This window comes from Dendroctonus ponderosae, unplaced genomic scaffold, assembly GCF_020466585.1.
Source record: "Dendroctonus ponderosae isolate FM_Combo_2020 unplaced genomic scaffold, Dpon_F_20191213v2 Dpon_F_20191213_1, whole genome shotgun sequence".
Taxonomy (NCBI): Eukaryota; Metazoa; Arthropoda; class Insecta; order Coleoptera; family Curculionidae; genus Dendroctonus; species Dendroctonus ponderosae.
In genome coordinates this window covers 47825520-47828498 of record NW_026017110.1, presented here as the reverse complement: position 1 = coordinate 47828498, position 2979 = coordinate 47825520, and the positions used below count along the sequence as shown (strand labels likewise).

General features: G+C 36.4%; 1 protein-coding gene across 1 annotated transcript in view; it reads left to right on the top strand.

Annotated features, from left to right (window-relative positions):
- Window positions 1-1046: 1046 nt before the first annotated feature.
- Window positions 1047-2979, top strand: part of LOC109534999 (apyrase) — an 8544-nt gene continuing 6611 nt past the window's right edge. The window contains exon 1 of the mRNA XM_019900810.2: window positions 1047-1319. Within this exon, the coding sequence (XP_019756369.1) occupies window positions 1207-1319 (113 nt within the window). The 5' untranslated portion in view covers window positions 1047-1206. The remainder of the gene's footprint in view (window positions 1320-2979) is intronic.

Below are 2979 nucleotides of genomic sequence, written 5' to 3'. Positions count from 1 at the left end.
TCAAAGGGACGTTCAAGAGGGTCTAAAAATTGGCTATGACGTATCATCAGCGTAGATTTGCCAACAAAACGCACTAAAACTTTTAGATTTGGAGCGTTACTAGTTTCTGAGAAAATAAATTCGAAAGTATAAATGAAGCCCTTAAAAATTCCTGAACATTTCCTGAGGCTGAGTGAAAATCGAGCCGTTTTCCACTTGCAGAGTCGAATTTACCATGCAGGTGCCAGACAAAAGTGACTGTCTGACTGACCTAAAGTACATTTTCAAATTTCTGAGAAAATTTATATCAAAATACCACCTGCATAAAAATCCACAAAAACACGTATGTAACTTTGAAAATTGAAATATCTGTAAATTGCTTTATTATGACTTATTTTTTATATGACTTCTACAATGAACTTTTCCGCGCAAAATACATACAAAAGCAAGTCTCTCACTTGACGAGTTCCTGTGTAAATAATTTGCAAACTCCCACTGGCAAAAACTGCCTTGTGAACCAGACTAAACATGAAAAATCTCCAAAAATTGTCTGATGATGGCTGAACATTGAAATTTTGTCCGCTAACAGAAGGGAGTTTGCCCTACAACATGCTTTTAAAAGTGACTTTCTGACTTTGAAAGTTGCAGGGGAAGAAAATGCTAAACTCCGGCCTGTCAAATCAAAGTGGAAAGTTTCGGCAAGTTCTTTTGCGAGACACTCCTCTAATTTTTTAGGAATTCTTCAGGGAAACTTTTTCAGAGTATTCCAGCCAACACCGTGTGGAATACTTCATTCGAACCAGCTAGTTCATATGGTTCAGAAAAACCACCACTATTTTGCAAGCAGAGGTGGAGCTGCTGGACCTCAGAACCTTCCCTCTTCTTATGTACAAAGTACTCAGCTTGTATAATTAGTGACATTGAAAACTTATTTGTCTGAATTTACGCAATTAACCGTGGAAATATCCCATCAAGCTGCTGCTGATAATATGAATTAAGTACAAAACGTGAAAACTACTTTCTGCACGAATAGATAAGTTCGAGGTCGCTTTTCTACTAATTATCGCATAATCTGAAACAATTAATACGGCACCTTTTTATGGCTTGTATATGTTTTAACAAAACTGATAATCATTCCAAAGTACCGTGCAAATGATAAGTAATTATTTGCAATCAGGCCACTAAATCGGGAGTATCAACAGCGTCCGAAGGCTGATTTCAGTTGCCATGATGCTGCGCGGTTTTTTTCTTGTGGTTTTTCTGCATTTTTCAGCCGCTGGTCCTGTTCCAGACGATTTATTTGAGCTCTCGGTGGTGCACGTTAATGATTTCCATGCCAGGTATGTAAAAAAGTCATAGAGAAAAAAAATTATTGCAAAACTGTCTGATATACAATTTACTCCAACGTCCACTTAAATCTTCAAAAAACGAATAAGGGATTATTTTCTAGGAAGTCTCTTCCAATAAAGGCACTAAAAAAACAATTGGGAGATAGTTTTACGACTTAAAAAGATAGATTAGTCTCAAAATCCAAGCGTTTAGATAGATCTAAACCTGTGTGTTTATCGCGTTCTTATCGTCTTTCCGTCAACGGCTTTTTACAGTAAATTGTGAACATTTGAAGCTTGCCACTTTACAAGTGAATTATGCACTTTACTAAACTTATCCGATCAATTACGTGGCACATCTCAAATAGCACAACAAATTAATGCAATTTTACAAAATGCGCACTTTTCAAAAAGTCAAGTGCAATTGTTATTTTATAACTGAATTAAACACTTTTCCTAACATGCGCCATAAATTTTATGCACTAAATTCAAACTTGACGGACTGAACACTTTAGAAATGAAATCACGATTTTATAATTGAAATACGCAATTTTATAAACTATGATAATCAAACTTGGGTCACAAATCCTGAGCGAATCTTGCAATCTGTTAAATTAAAAATATTAAAAAAACCAATTTATAATGCGAATTTTAAATCCATCGCCACAAGTACAAGTGTGTGGTGCAACACTAATGACCACTTGCACCAAACTTCTTCTAAGCACGTCCTTACCTAAGTATACCTTGAAATTTAAGTTCGACTTAAGTTTCAATGAGTTGCACCATCCGTTTTTCACGTGTTAGTTAGCTCTTAGCTAAGCTTCAGGCAATAACCGGCAACTCTGTATTTTTCGTTCTGTTCTGCAGTTGTTGTTTCTAACCGAAATTCGAGACCTATTTAAAATTTTGTTTCACTCATGGCTGCAAAACAAAAAGGGTCTCCTAATTTTGGCGTTTCTGAAAGCGATACTCTTTTAGAGCTCGTTGCGTTTCATAAAGATCACCGAAAATAAAAAATATAATAATAAAAATAATAACAACAAAAAAACCAAATGCTGTGTCTTCGCAAGAAAAGCAGTCAACATGGTAGAAAATGTCGGGCCAATTTAATGCTATTTGTTAAAACAATTAATAATTCATTTTTAAACAACAATTCCGCTTACGACCGCAATAATCAGGAAAATCTAGAATAACCAAAAAGAAGACATCCGGAAGCACATTTCCAATCAGAATAAAAAACTTTATAAAACTGATGGCGGAGGAGTTGTGCCGTGTCTTCGGTTCCCAGGGGCAATGCAGATAAAATATTATTATCCATTGTAAATAATAAGACCTTGTATGGCGTGAATTAATCACTTGCTGCTTTTGATGGTGATTGGGTACAGCCAAATGAAACTCCGCCATCTCTCATTTTCCCAATTAGTCAGAAAGGGCGTTAATGAAACGTTGATTCGCGCTTTAACCTCGGTAGCATACGGACGTACCAGTGCGAGCGTATATAAATACCTAAGATATTCGCAAACTGCGAGGAATTTTGGTAGTTTTAGTGGACAAAGTAGTTTTTTGGACAACCAATAATACCGGGTCTGTCCTAAAAGTAAGATGCATCCCGGGAGTTCACAGTCCGAATCGGACACGGCCTCCCAGGACGACGGCTTTAAAAAGCCAAAAT